At 38.3% G+C, this 13,921-nt stretch overlaps 1 protein-coding gene across 7 annotated transcripts in view; it reads right to left on the bottom strand.

The window, feature by feature from the left end:
• The window catches only part of EMB3142 (nuclear pore complex protein (DUF3414)), a 314,519-nt gene that overhangs the window by 228,983 nt on the left and 71,615 nt on the right, over window positions 1-13,921 (bottom strand). For 4 of the 7 annotated variants that reach the window (XM_089819936.1, XM_089819932.1, XM_089819934.1 and 1 more), the window contains exon 11: window positions 1,231-1,392. In XM_089819936.1, the coding sequence (XP_089676062.1) occupies window positions 1,231-1,392 (162 nt within the window). Of the gene's footprint in view, window positions 1-1,230; window positions 1,396-13,921 lie in introns of all 7 variants that reach the window. The other 3 variants (XM_089819931.1, XM_089819933.1, XM_089819929.1) reach the window with 1 other exon arrangement.

Genomic DNA, 13,921 nt, shown 5'->3' on the forward strand with positions numbered 1-13,921 from the left:
TATTCCACTTAGCAATAGCAATGTCGACCCAGCATTCTACAAATGAAAGCAATGCTGTTAACAACTCCTCACCACCGTTTACGATGGAATAACTATAAGAAAGGATCATTATTTAAAAATAAGACTAACAGGGAACTGAACGGATATATAGAGGCAATAGCGAATAGACACTGATGTGTATTATTTAACTACCATTCATATATTTTGACATCATTGGCAAACATAGAATACCTTCCAACCTAGGAGAAAACTCCTCTATGCAGTGACAAATGATTCACAATATTACTTACTCTCTTCAAGGTAAATACTGATGTTAAGAATAGGAGTAACAATATTAAATAAGGATGCGTGGACTGTGATTCTATTGTCTTAAGCACAATATTTGGCAGAATCATGCTACAGCCTTCTAGCACTATAAGGCCAACAGTTAACAGCATTATCGTCAATGAACCCCAACAAAAATAATAAATGCAATGGATAGCACAAATTGTCACCAGTAATACAATAACATGCTCAAGTTTCGTAGTTAAATGGCACCCACTATGAATAACATGCGGATTTGAGTAGGCAAGAAATAATACACAAATATTCACAGTAATTCATGCAATGATCACTAAAAATAGTCAAAGGCATTACGATGCCATCTTGAGAAGATATAATAACAAATCGCTAAGTTACGAAAGTGTGCGATTAACACAAGGGTAATAATTACTTATGAATAGTCATAAGACATAACGCTTGAATTGCAACCTATTGCCAGATATATAAAGACATTCACATCACTCAAATCAGTATCCTAGATTTTTTCTTTGTTTCTTTATCACATGTGAATTCCCTCTATTTAGAGCAACTTCCTATTGGCATTTGAGTGCAAGTTCATGTTAGCCACATCGAATATGGCATCTAACGATTGTAGAGATTAAAAATTTGGATCAGACACAGCATCAGAATATCAGAATTGTATCTTATAAATAAACTTTTGTAGATCGGCCTTACTTAATATCAACGGGAAAATAAAGAGTTGCTTACAAAGGTAGGAAAAAGTCCCCCATAGTCGGGCAGATTGGGGACATTACAGACCATAACAAGGCACGGAAGGCAACCCATTCAATATATTCTTCTCTAGTGTCTCCACATACTAGAAACAACATGATGGCTCAATATGTGTGTAAACAATTGTTGCATAATCATCATAATTACCAAACCAAGAAAATAAATTAAAGCACCAACCTGATAAACTTCTGTTAATACTTCTAGAAGACAGATGAAAGGTTGTGCCTGATCCTCTATAGCCTGCTGCTGAGCTCTAGCATCATCATCCATAGACTCGTACGCATTTCCTACAGAATATGACCCAAGGGCATTCATTGCCCTGTCTTTCAGTTCTTTTGCCTGCTATATAACACAGCCAATGATTACAAATAATTTCTTAGAATGGGAATGATTAATACAATAAATATTTCAATTGTCATTGCAAACTATTCAAAAACCAGCTTCCAATTGAATAATGTAAATGACTACCAGGTGTTGGTCCACATCATATTTCTCATAGAGTTTTTTATAAAGGAGTCAAAGAGATTGATTTGTTGCATTTTCGACAAAAGGACATTTATTATTAACTAACACTTCAATAAGGCAAGGAACCCAACAAGTTCTGTCACAGGAACCCATGAACAACAAAATGAAAGCTTGTAATGTACACAGGCATTACAATCTATATAACCAAGGAAACCAGCCCTGGAGCCCATTGGAGAGTATACTGCCAAAGAGATTACAAAAATAAAACTTGTAGAAACCATCCAGCAAAAAACTAACCAAGATCTCAACCAAAGCCATCAAATGAAATATAATTAAGCTTTGCACTAGAGCAGACTCACCTTGTGTAAGGACCCTATCTGAAATGCTGACACTCTGAAAAAGAAAATGCACTCGGATAACAAGGACTGCCATCAAATAGAGGGCAATGCAACTGTAACCTTCATCCCTATTAAGGCTGCTAATCAGTTTTATTGTGTCTCAAGTGTTCTAATGTCTTCTAACATACTTTATATTGAATTGGCAACAGAAGATGGAACAAGAATGGCAAGATTTAAAGATGATAAAGATAACCAAATTCATACATCGCACTTGGAAACTCCAGCTCAAACAAAAACGAAGATTTACCAAGGGCTGATGTTGTCAACACTCAATAGAGAATCAAGTCAAAATTTGAGATGATATATAATCATCCCAAAAAAGTTTACATGCTGTAACGAACTAACCTCTCAAGCATACTAATACCATGAATCATTGAATGAAACCAAAACATCATGCAAATAACACTATACATAGTTTTCTCATTACTTTTTATGATTCATCGTACGAAGTCTTGAAATAATCATGACTGTTGTTTTTAATTACGGATCAAACAGATTTTGAAGGGACCAGAACCATAAACACAAAATGTTACCATCACCAAACAATCAAGAGAAAGAAAGTCAGGCCACAAAAAAAGGAAGAACAACAAACAGCAAAACAAGAACTAGTTCAGGCTTTCTAAAGCCTCTGCCACATCACCTTCAAGTCAACAGACACTCAGAGAGATTTTTGATGTCCCATTAATCCTGATTTAACTGTTCAGTAGCTCTTTCGAGATGAGCAGACATGCAAGTACTGTGCCCTTTGTTCTCCTCCAGAAGAACCTGTGTACACTTATCTGAAACATCTAGAGCCACAAATTGCATCTTGGCTTCATGCATTTTCTCAAATTTCTCAATCATTCCCTTCATACTATTAGCACTACTCACTTTGTAACTTAATAAAGGTAATGATCTTCTAGTTCATTTTCTTATAATTGGTTTCCAATATGCTCATCCTTCCCTCATACTCTTAATACATAGCAATTTCAAGGGGGGTGGACTGTAATGTCCCCTTCTCTAGTTAGACTTGGAGAACTAGTCGTTAGTCCATACTTGTACAGTTCTGCAATTTTGAGATATAAATCTGACTTCAAGATCAGAACTTATATAGGTTTAGAATGAACCTTGTATCCAAATTCTATGTCCAGATACAGATGACAACTACAGATCTAACTAGTAATCACAAACTTGAATGATATAATCTTCTTATTGAACTCGTGGGAATATGACTCCTTGGAGATCAGACTGTATGTATCCTCTGTGTCTCCAAACTGTAGTCATAACCCGTCTATATATCCTCTTTAGAGGGTATGTCCCTTAAGGGACATAAACCTTGGCACATAACCAATATTTAATTATCCTAAGTCGGCAACTAAGAGACAAGTGTGTGTTAGATTTAACTAACGATTAGTCAAGAACAAACTAAACATTTATTTCCAGATCGCCGGCTCCTATAAAGGATATATAAATTATTACAAATGCCAATCCTGAGTATATATAGAGAGAAGAGTCAGGTACGATCTGTACCAGTCGACCTGAGGATTATCAAGGTTAAATTCTTAACGATACTGTTGTGGTCCTAAGGGCTAACAAGGACTATCAAAGGGATCCTGGAGGTATTTGGCCTAGGTGAAAGTAATTAAAAGCCAAGCAGAGTTTGATTGCTATTTAAATTTGATGAGCAAGGTTAAAACTTAAGTTCATAAAGTGACTATTCGACATAGTTATCATTTATCTCAAGGGATCATTTTATAACATTAATATATATTATAAACCAATAGTGATTGTCCTTTATTTTGATCCAAACTTGAGCGGCTAGCAATTATATGGTCCTTATTTGTTTCTTCACAGTATGATGACATTGGGAGAAAGAGAATATGGTTGTTGCCTATAGTTACAGAATATGGAGAGTTGGGCTGAAGGGGAGATAGGGGAGTTTGGAAAACGCAGGAAGGGGGGAGAGAACAATTTTAGGGGAAAGAAGAAAAAGTGATAAGTTATTGCAGAGTTTGTGGCTGCGATGTTATGATAAAGACAGCTCATTTTTTTGGTTAGAGAGATTACTGCATCTGTTGGAAGAGTAGCGAGGGTGGCAGTAGTGTAACGTTAATCAACTGAGGGTGATGCTTAGTGCTCCAACTGCTGTCTACAGCATATCTGGAGAACAGTAATAGCAGCCTAAACCTGCCGTCCACATATTGACATGCATACTCATCTTAGGAAGATGCATGCAACATATTGGTGTGAACTCTAGAACTGCAGATTCACACAGTCAACCATTAACAGAAATACTGTTGTCAGATTTCTTCCTAGCCAAACAGAGGACAGAAAGTTTGTAGAAAAAAGGGTGGTCTATTTCAATATATGAAGATTTTTTCAACAGTAAATTTTGGAGATAAGTACTGATTAACACAAGTCCTCACAACTTTTTTTATTACCAGAGAGTATTGATATTCTATATCAGTAAGTCTATGCATATATACATCTTGACTAGAATCTATATTTTCAATGGCTTTGTTTTGAAGTACAAATACAGACTCTGTATTTTAAGGTGCTCACATATCAGTTTTGACCACTTCGTTCAGTTTAATTTACATCAGATCAGCCATACTTGGAGAGCATCAGTTTTTAAAGAGCATCTTTCTGAATTATATGTATGTTTTAAAGTTGAACACGCGAACTCGGTGTTCTAAAGTTGATAATCATTTTAGTGTATCAAAACTTTGGCAAGTTGATGATAAGTAATTGAGTTGGTGCTCTGAGTAAGATTGAGTTGACACTCAAGTTGTTAGAGTTTGTGCTCCTGTGCAAAGTGTTAAAGTACTTGGTGCTTTTTAACAGATTTCAATTTGTGGGGCTGGATTAGGACAGTAGATTCGTAGCAGGATTATTCACCATGGTTTTTCCCTCTAGGTTTCCATGTCATATTTGCATACAATGTCTCCTATTGTGTGGTGCTTCTTTTCTGTCTCAGTTTGAATATTTTGATTTAGCATACAAATCAAATTACGCAGATAAATGTTAAGATTTGTTTACTACTAATTCACCCCCCTCTTAGTAGTAAACCTATGTTCTGCACAACTACGCATCTTTGGGAGTGACTAACACATGTGGCTTTTAAATTTGGCCACATGTTTGCATATTAACCACTCCTAAAAACCTAGGCAAGCTTAGATATAATATATGTAGGAAAAATATATACCCACTAACATAAGGAAAATAAAATGCCTACACTATAATAATGAGTAATATTCTTTTGTTGCATTAGAAGATAGTGGTTTCATACAACACAGTGATGACGTTGGCATACAAGGGAGAAAATAATAGCCTTGACAATGATGGTCAGAGTTGTATCCTTTGCAATGATAGCCACACGGTAGAGAGAAATGATCAATGTATGGTCAAACAAGCTTCCCCTTGCCATATGAATAAAAAAGACCATACAATGGAAAATGAAGAATGGTGAATGTCACAAAATATAAGTTTTTGTGTCCACCAAATGTATAATTTGCCCAATGTGGTAAGCTCGTACATTTAGAAGTTTTTGTTGCTGCTAAACAAACCACCTAGGGATGTGAGGTGGCACATTGACAAAAGATACTCATATCAATATGAGAACCAACAATCGTATGTTGTGGTAGCCAAGGCAAGGATATCGTAGATTATGATTGGGGTGCCACCAATGAGTATCATAGAAAAAATCATTGTAAGCTTGGGAAGAATGGAAGTTGTGCGAAGGCATTCAAATGTCGTATATTATGAAAGTTGAATAGAGGTAATCCTATAATGAGAATGTATATCGGCAAATGTCATACATTATGAAGGTCAAACAAAGGTAATTGTACACTAAGAATGGAGGGGGACGATTGTACAATGAGTGTGTGTCACGAGATTTGTTGCTTGGGATTTAAATAGATCATTCCCCTTAATAATCATACAATGATCATCCTTTAATTTTTCTTTAAGTTTTTCTCATCCAAATCTGACTATACCATGCAAAGTGTGGCTTGAGAAATAAAGTGGTCAGACTTTATAATCATCCCTCTTATATTTTTCAAATATATTTTATATTTTCAATGTCTATTCCAATATTTCTTCTTTTCCAAATTTTCTTTTTGACTTTTGCATTTGCTCTTAGTACTTTGATATGTATTTCCGTAATTTTTTAATTTATCACAGGTTGCTCTTCCCTAAGAATTGTAGAAATGAGGAAATTGCACATTGGCAGAAATACCTCATTGTCCTTTATTTGCCAATGAAATAGGCCACAAAGAGAATTTGTTTTATCTTCAAATCATGAGTGTAACTCCAAAATCCCTTCATCATTTGGTTTTATTGGATCTTGACTCTTTATCCACTCTTTTGTAGAGTTTGAATATGGCAATTCATTGTCCTTTATTTGCTAATGAAATAGGCCATAGCGAGAATTTGTTTCATCTTTTGATCATTAGTGTAACTCCAAAATCCCTTCATCATTTGGTTTCATTGCATTATAATTCTTCATCCACTATTCTGTAGAATTTGAATATCCCACTTCCAAGAAAGTTTTTTCCTCACTATTAGCTTGGTCTTTAAATCAAGCGCATACTTCCTAGCCTGTTTACAATGGAGATTGTATTATTTTTTCCAGATGTCCTTAGTTTGGCTACTCCTGGCCATCCTCAAGTAATGCATCATACACTTTCTTCTACAATGGGATGACCACAAAATTCAAGAGAAGCTATTAAGTCATGACTACTGCCTTTTGTGCCACCAGTGTCCCCATCAACTTGATTCCATGTTGGTCACTGTCTACTAGTTGGAATATCAATAGTCAAAAGGTTGGTTGCCCCAAGTATTTCCAAGTATCTTCCAACAATACGTTGACTCCTTATCCTCCATAGACAATAGTGTTTGTGAATTTCTTCCCCATGATCTCATTTGGACTAAGATTTCTTCCCAAAGTTCACCATTACTAGCATCAATTCAATGAATTCTTTTCTCTCAAGTCCTAGCTCTATTATCGTATCTTTAATTGACCCTCCTTGTCATCGAATTTTCTTCTCAACTTGATTGTTGTGGTTGTCTAATGCACCTATCGTACATGTTCTATAGCTCTAATAGCTTTTACTTGCAATTTCATTGGAGGTTCTTTGTTCATTTGCCATTGTTTGTTCTACTTCTACCCTAGCTTCTCGGAATCATTCCTTATCTAGACCATGGCCAAGGTATACCACACTTTGCCTATGCTCCAATGATTGCTAGAACTATCTTGTCCTCGTCTTCCATTCCCAACACATTGACACTCTTTGGTTTCAGGCACTTCATGCCTCCATGGTCACATAGTCCCCACCATTTGCACAATGATTGCACTTTGTCTTGCTTGTTGTAGCAATCTCTCACAAAGTGCCCCCTTTTGTTACATTGTTGACACTGTACGAAAGGATGACCTATGGAGTCGTATTGTTTTTAATTTGGCTCTCACTATTTTCAATAGCCTCCAGGGAATGCATTTTGTGCCTTCGATAGGGACTAGAATCAAGAGTACTTGCATATTTATCGGATTCAAAATGAATGGGTACCCCTTTATTTAATGACCCGTTAGCTTTATTATGTCAAACAACATCTTTCTATGACAATTACCTTTTATTTATCCCACAACTTTGAGCTCAATACACCATAGTTTGTTTGTTTATTTGTCACTTTCTTTCTCTACTTTTAATTTTTTCATGATTTGGAGCACATCCCTCCAAAGTGTCACTATTGTCACAATGACTTTCATCTTCCTCTATTTTTCTTTTACTATACAAGAACATTTTATTTTCACTTTCTAAATCCATCATCAAATTGTAGGCTTCATAATAGGACAAAAGTAGTACTAAGTTCATTTTTTACTTAATGAAGTAATACCTCAATGAATCGTCACATTTTTTGACCGTCAACTACTTTTCTTTCAAATTTTATCAATGATTCTTAAAGTCTCTAAATATGGGCTCATACTATATTGTGTTTACCTTGTTCGGAATTGAAAATTTCTGCTACTATTTCATTATCATCATGAAACAATTTAAAATTTTCCTAGAAGGCCTTATTTAGCTCTGCCACAAGTTTACGGAGGCTTGGTCGATTTCTATAAATCAGTTAAACACTACACCTCACATGGTGGCTAGAAAAAGATCGTAGCCAAATTGTTTTAACATCTTGCCATTTGTTGTACAGATTGTTTCACAAGTCTTACAATGCTTGATGAGATCCATTAAACCATTAACCTCTACATGGAACAGCTTTTTAATTTCTCGACTAGAACTTGTCATTGTTTTATTCAACACAAACCTAGTGCTGAAATCTACTTGCTCAAGAGCTTTAATTCAACATTTCAATGTTTTTCTTGCACTCTTGGCCACCTAGGTTCCTCGACTTCAGGCTTCCACACAATTTTTTTTCTGTTAAGCTTTATTTTATATGCCCTTGGTTCTTAGTCAAATGGCAACCTTTCAATGCTTGAAGGCTACTCTTGTACAATTTTCTGAATGAACATGACTTTATCTCCCAATTTCCTTCGTATGTTAAACGTAGTCCTGAATTCTCAACTTGACAACATTCCCTAGAAAGGTTCTCTTTGGAATCGTCCAACTATATTTTTCTCGAATTTTTGTCTTAATCTTCTTCTTTGTTCCATTTTCTGAATGATACCTAAAGATTCTGTCCTTTCATGGTCTCAAATTTACTGGGATGCCATAGCATGAACCACTCAAATGTAAGCTTGTTTGTTTAAGGCAATGTCACTAAATGTATATTGCTGCATCTTACAAACTAAATATGTGAATTAATAGTGAAGATGACAGTACATATCAAATATGTACGTAAAACATATCTCTACTCACACATGAAATTATTATAGAAGAAAGAAAGACATGATCTTCAAGGATCAGAACTGATCTAACTAGATCATACTACATTCCTTAAAAGTATAGAAACTATGTAGGACATTCGATAGTTTCCAGAAAACACAACCATCAACCAATTGACAATTTTGACTATCGAAAGCCATCAAATACTTGAAACAAAAAATTAGTACTATTACAATAATAGATAAGACGTCTATTATTAGTTAATGGTTATCTTGTAAATATCTTTAGCTTTAGTTTGCTTTCGTTTTTTGCTTTCTCTGGAATAGAATGTTTCTATTCTTTACGATCGTTTCCTAAGGAAACATCGTCTCTTCCTTTTGTATAAATTGACCTTTCGGTCTCTGTTATTAATAAGCAAGTATTTACCAATTACCTTGTAATATGGTATCAGAGCTAAATACTTAAATTTTTTCGGAAAAATTTATAATTTCTTCTTGAAATTATTTGTTTAAATTTTTCCAAAATTATTTCAGCTAATTTCTCCAAAACCCACCTAGGGTTTTTCTACTTGGAGAAATTCTCGAATTACGGGTCTGCAAATTGCATGGAAATCGTGGCCATTTTTTGGAGACTCACGTTTTTGGGGTGAAAATCTGCATGTTTCTATATCAAATCTTCATGCTCTTAGCTGTCTCAGTCTGTCATTGTCCTCTGGGAAGCAGATTCGACCATTTTTCATCAAGAAATCTGAAGTTTTTTCAAGCTTTTTTCAGCTAGAGCCGTTTTTTTTCGAAACCCTAATTTTTGGGGTCGAAAAAATTTTTTGTTTGCAAATTCTTGGTGGGTTTTTCGAGAGCTCAACTGGGTTGTCGTTCATTTTTTCTGGGTGCCTCAATTTTTGTGCCTCGATTTTCGAGCCAACGGATTCAAAAAACGACAACAAATTCCTTCTGGGTTTTTCGAGCTCTCTTTTGGGTCATTCTCTGATTCTTCTGGGTCTTCCGTATTTTTGCCTTGAAGAACGTGCCTTCACAGATTTTCACAATTTTTCATTGAAAAACGTGCGATGGCATCTCTGACAAATATTCTGCTTGAGCATAATTCCAAATTCAATGGTCGCAATTATGGAACCTGGAAGCAGCGCATCATTGCAATCTTCGAATATCGAAACACCGATCAACTTGTTCTGGGTGTTACGCAACGTCCGACTTCTCCGGGTCCTGATCAAGATACATGGGATTTGAATAATCGAGAGGCAGTAATGCTTCTCAAACTATCCGTAGCTGATGACCAGCTTTCTCAGATTCCATCCGGCAAGACAGCAGCCGAAATTTGGACACATCTAAAAGGTCTTCATGAGACTTTTGACAAGAGCAGAGCCTTCTTTCTGAAAAACATTTTGTTTTCTATTGTCATGGATGAGCGCACCTCGCTCCAGGCACACCTGAATCGGATTCAGGAAATCCGTGATCAGTTACTTGCCATCGGTCGCAAGATGGAGGAAGAGGATATTGTGGTAATCACTCTTCGGAGTTTACCAAATTCCTATGAGCATTTTATCGAGACTCTCAACATCACATCTACTGGTGTTGATCTAAAGTTCACTGATCTCTGCACCCTGCTACTTCAGCAAGATCGGTGGAAACAACAGTTCGGTAGCAGCTCCAGTTCCACCTCCACTGAGCAAGCCTTTGCTGCGAAATCCTTTCAGAAGGATAAGGGCAAGTTTCAACAACCATCTCAACAGAAGTCTTCTGCTCCAGCATTCGATGGTACCAAAAAGAAGAACATTCAATGCAACTATTGCCACAAGTATGGTCACATGAAGGTTGCATGTCGGAAACGCTTAGCTGCCCAGTCTAAGCAATCAGGTTCGCAACCCAAAGCGAACAGTGCAGAGCACACTGAGCAGGTGGAATCTGCCTTTTATGCCTTCATGGCTAAAAGACCCGCAGATCATGTACAGTCATCTGCCTGGTACATTGATTCAGGTGCCTCTTGACATTTCACTCACTGCAGAGACTGGTTTAGTGACTACCAGCCTTATTCAGATTCTGTTATCTTTGGTGCTGGAGAAGAGTACATGGTTGTTGGTAAAGGCAACATTCAAATTCAGTCTGTTGGGAGGAAGCTCATATTCCTTGATGTGTACTACGTTCCAGGGATGGAACTAAATCTACTCTCGGTCAGTCAGTTGCTGCGACATTCTCCACACTTGGCAGTCACCTTCAGTTCACATCAGTGCACCATTACTGATCGGGCGACTATGTATACTGTTGCAGTTGGTCTTGAGGATCATGGTCTTTTCAAACTTACTGATTCTAGTGATTCTCAGGACTTAGCTATGGCTGCTCGGCGATCTTCCATCAGCTCACTTTGGCATCAGCGATATGGGCACTTAAATGTGCATTATCTCTCACAACTTGCTTGGGATGAGCTTGTTCTTGGTTTGCCAGAGATTCAAACCCAACACCTTGGAGTTTGTGACGCATGTCAGGCTGGGAAGCAACATCGCACACCTTTCCCCAGTGGCGATTCTTGGCGAGCTTCTCAAGTACTTCAGCTTGTTCATGCTGATATCTGCGGCCCTATGGCCACTCCTTCTGTTCTTGGGTACAGGTATTTTTTGTTGTTTGTAGATGATTTCAGTAGAAAAATGTGGGTGTATTTCCTTAAAAAAAAATCCGATGCATTTATTGTATTTCAAAAGTTTAAACCCTTAGTTGAAAAAGAGTCTGGGAAATCTATTATTACTCTTAGATCAGACAATGGGGGGGAATTTTGTTCTAATGTTTTCTCCAGCTTCTTAGATACACATGGCATCCAACGCCAGTTCACCACACCCCACACGCCACAACAGAACAGTGTAGTTGAACGTCGGAACAGGACAATCACCGAGATGGCTCGTTCCATGCTCGAACACAGACATGTTCCGAAGCATTTTTGGGCAGAAGCAGTTAACACTGCAGTTTATCTGTTGAACCGGTCACCCACAGTGGCGGTCAAAGGTAAAACTCGGGAAGAGGCCTGGTCAGGTCGCAAGCCCAGAATCAATCACCTGAAGGTTTTTGGCTCTCTTGCTTTTGTTTGGATCCCTGATGCTTCACGCACCAAGTTGGATGCCAAGAGTCAGAAACTGATGCTTGCTGGATATAGCAGTCTTCACAAAGCCTATCGCCTTATTGATGTTGAGACATCTCGTCTCATATACAGCCGCGATGTAGTCTTTGATGAGCAGCGAGGACCATTCATGCCTGTTTCTCCTGTTCCTGATCCAGCAGACCAGCCTATGCAGGTTCATGATTTGGGAGTTTGGCTTCCATTAGGTCCACCTGATGGGAGGGCTCCAGTAGCTCCTACAGCTCCAGTCCTGCCAGTGATACCTGTACAGCCACCTCCGGCTTCTCCTGCAGGATCACCTCGTTCTGAAGATGCTTCACCTGAGTTTGATCCAGATTCTTCTGATCAGGATCCTGCTGATCAAGCATCTCCTAGTACTACTGTTGGTCATTCTCCTCTCCGGCCTAAGTGGTGGGCTAAGACACTTGCTGATCTTCATGATGATGAGCTCATTGATGGGAGAACTACTCGGAAAAAGAGCAAAACTATAGATTTTGTTAACTTTGCTCTTATGGCCAACATTCACAGTGTGTTTGAACCTCAAACATATTCCGAGGCTAAAGGAATTCCAGAGTGGGAACAGGCCATGCAATCTGAACACCAGAGCCTGCTGAAGAACAACACTTGGGTCCTTTCTGATCTTCCCCCCAGGGAAGAAACCCATTAGCTGCAAATGGGTCTACAAAATCAAATACAAATCAGATGGTACTTTGGATAAGTACAAAGCTCGTTTAGTGGCAAAGGGCTTTTCTCAGCGTCAGGGCATTGATTATGAGGAGACCTTTGTTCCTACTGCAAAGATGAGCACCATCAAATTAGTCCTAGCCATGGCAGCACAGTTTGGTTGGAAGGTCCATCAGATGGACGTAAAGAGCGCTTTCCTGAATGGTGATCTCCATGAAGAGGTCTACATGACGCAGCCTCCTGGTTTCAAGGTTGCTGGTAAAGACCATCAGGTTCTCAGATTGGTAAAAGCTCTCTATGGTTTGAAGCAGGCCCCTCGAGCATGGTACATCAAGATTGATACGTACCTCAGTGATCAAGGCTTCAAGAAGAGTTCTTCAGACTCAAATCTGTACATCAAGACTACTGACAGTGACATCATCCTTCTGGTAATCTATGTGGATGATCTGATCATCACTGGCAGTTCGGCATCTTTGATTCAGGGAATCAAACAACACTTATGCCAGTCTTTTGATATGACTGACCTTGGGCTCATGCATTATTGCTTAGGTGTTGAAGTTTGGCAACAGTCTTCTGGTATATTCATCTCTCAGTCCAAATATGCCAGAGCCTTGTTAGACAAATTCCGAATGCAGGATTGCAAACCTGCATCTACACCTATGGAGAAAGGTCTCAAGTTATCAGCCAAGTCTGATTCTCCTTCTGTTGATGATACTACGTATAGGCAACTAGTAGGCAGCCTCATCTACCTATCTGCTACTAGGCCTAATATCAGCTTCGCAGTTAGCTATATTTCACGCTTTATGACAGCTCCTAAGGCTGATCATTGGATGGCAGCAAAGCGTGTGCTTCGTTATGTGAAGGGCACTTCTGATTATGGACTTCTGTATTCTCGGAGTTCTAATCCTAAACTCAGTGGGTTCACAGATTCAGATTGGGCAGGCTCTGTTGATGATAAAAAGTCAACATCTGGATATGTGTTCAGTTTGGGATCCGGTGCAGTCACATGGACCAGCAAGAAGCAGCAGGCAGTTTCTCTCTCTTCTACAGAGGCTGAATACAGAGGGACTGTTAAGGCAGGATGTGAAGTTGTCTGGCTTCGTCGGATGCTTGGGGATATGCAGATGTCACCAGCAGGACCGACTACTCTGTTTGTTGATAACAAAGGCGTTATCAAGTTAGCACGGAATCCAGTCTTCCATGAACGAACCAAGCATGTGGATGTTCATTGTCATTACATTCGACAGCTGGTTGAAGACGGGACTATAGATCTGCAGTATATTCCTACCTCAGATCAGACTGCAGACATTCTCACCAAGCCTCTTGGTCCTGATAAGTTTGTCAAATTCAGAGGACAACTTGGTGTGTTAGATAGATTAACCATTAAGG

The sequence above is a fragment of the Cupressus sempervirens genome, chromosome 3, assembly GCF_028749045.1.
Source record: "Cupressus sempervirens isolate cs-2001-9-10 chromosome 3, ASM2874904v1, whole genome shotgun sequence".
Lineage (NCBI taxonomy): Eukaryota > Viridiplantae > Streptophyta > Pinopsida > Cupressales > Cupressaceae > Cupressus > Cupressus sempervirens.